We start from the raw sequence: 1,693 nt of genomic DNA, 5'->3' as shown, positions 1-1,693 counted from the left end.
CCACCTGCTGGCTCCACACCTGCGCACATCAGAACAAAGAACAAACCACTGTGACGTTAAAATCAGGATAATAGAGCTGTTGTCTTTTTGTTTCTACAGATGTTTATTTTCCACAACGTGACCATAACAGTGCCTGAGACCTTTACCCAGTGCACCACCCATGGTAGTTTTATCCATCGCTGGCAGGAGACCCTCTATAACATGTTCACATTCACGTGCCTCTTCCTCCTGCCCTTGGTCATCATGATTTTCTGCTACACGCGAATCCTGGTGGAGATATCCAGCCGCATGGCTCAGAATAACAGTAAGTCACGAGTCTCTTTTCTTCAGGTCAAAATTATTTTCTAGATCAGAGATGATATTTTTCTTTTTTTCCCAGCTCTGTCCAGAGACATCCATCTCCGGCGTTCTCACAGCAACATCCCGAAAGCTCGGATGAGAACTCTGAAGATGAGCGTCGTCATTGTGACTTCATTCATCATCTGCTGGACGCCATATTACCTGCTTGGCTTGTGGTATTGGTTGTTTCCTGAAAAAATGGAGGAGACGGTCTCTCATTCGCTCACTCACATGCTGTTCATATTTGGCCTCTTCAATGCATGTTTGGACCCCATCACCTACGGCCTGTTTACAATTCACTTTCGTCAAGGTCTGTGGAGACGTCGTCAACGTTCGACCACCCACACCGAGTTAGAAAACAACACCTGTCTGGTACAAGTGTCTGGCTTACCATCTCGCAGGCAGATCACCTCTGGTGGTTCCGGTAAACAAACAGGGGAGGAAAGTGACAGCAGCAACTTAAAAAATGCCTCCTGTCCCGTCATTTCAGTGAGTAAGGTTTAATGGCTGAAAGCCTTTCAGGGAAAAGCAGGTGTACTTACTTATTAATGTTGGCTGCTTCATTGATCTCGTTATGTAAAGCCTAATGTGTTAAAGTCTAAAAGTGTTGGAAATATCTCATTTCAATTACACCCAGGTCGAATGAAAAGATTTAGAAAAGTAAATGCAAAATCTAACATGCTACTGTTTTTGTAAAGATTGAAGGAGACCATCCATAGAACGCAGCAAAAGTTTCATGATGACAGTGACTCTTAAAAAACATAAACAAATAAAAATCACAGTTAAAAAACAAAGTCAAAAAATGTCTAACTTGATAAATTTATGCTCACAAAGCACAACCACTGCTGACGATATGATGATATGATTATTGACTGCATTAGGGCTGTCTGCTGCAGCCATGGTATAAACACTATTGTCTTTTCATTGCTCAGTTTAAAGTTTCCTTTAAGACAAGACTGAAATCTAACGTAGAAGATGTTTAGTATTAGCAAGAAAATCTATTTTTTTTTGTTTATAACAGCTACCTCTGCTTTAGATATACATCAGAAAAGTGCATTTTATGTAAAGCCTGTTTGTAATTAACCTCTCGTAATTTATTTAAGATTTTGAGGTTTTATCCTAACATATAAAGCTATACCTTACAAATAAAAAATGACAACATAAAACAATTCAATTTACTTACAATTCATTCAACACACTTGTCTAAATTGTCTTTGAAACATTATAACATGGTGTTCATCATAAATTCTCTGATTTGTGCACAACTCCCAAGCTGATGGATGTTTCCTCCTACCTCCTCCAAAGTGTAAATTTAATCTCCCAGATTCATAATAGTTTGGTTGAGTCTTATTCT

The 1,693-nt window shown here is 39.2% G+C and overlaps 1 protein-coding gene across 1 annotated transcript in view; it reads left to right on the top strand.

Annotated features, from left to right (window-relative positions):
• LOC106964344 (gonadotropin-releasing hormone II receptor-like) overlaps window positions 1-1,101 on the top strand; it is a 16,126-nt gene extending 15,025 nt beyond the window's left edge. Inside the window, exons 3-4 of the mRNA XM_015059823.1 lie at window positions 100-304; window positions 380-1,101. Coding sequence (XP_014915309.1) covers window positions 100-304; window positions 380-843 — 669 coding nt within the window. The 3' untranslated portion in view covers window positions 844-1,101. The remainder of the gene's footprint in view (window positions 1-99; window positions 305-379) is intronic.
• Window positions 1,102-1,693: the final 592 nt, after the last annotated feature.

This window comes from Poecilia latipinna, unplaced genomic scaffold (genome assembly GCF_001443285.1).
Source record: "Poecilia latipinna isolate Pla-1442-1.1 unplaced genomic scaffold, P_latipinna-1.0 Scaffold1660, whole genome shotgun sequence".
Classification (NCBI taxonomy): Eukaryota; Metazoa; Chordata; class Actinopteri; order Cyprinodontiformes; family Poeciliidae; genus Poecilia; species Poecilia latipinna.
The sequence above is the reverse complement of the archived record's forward strand: the minus strand, read 5'-3'. Positions and strand labels throughout refer to the sequence as shown.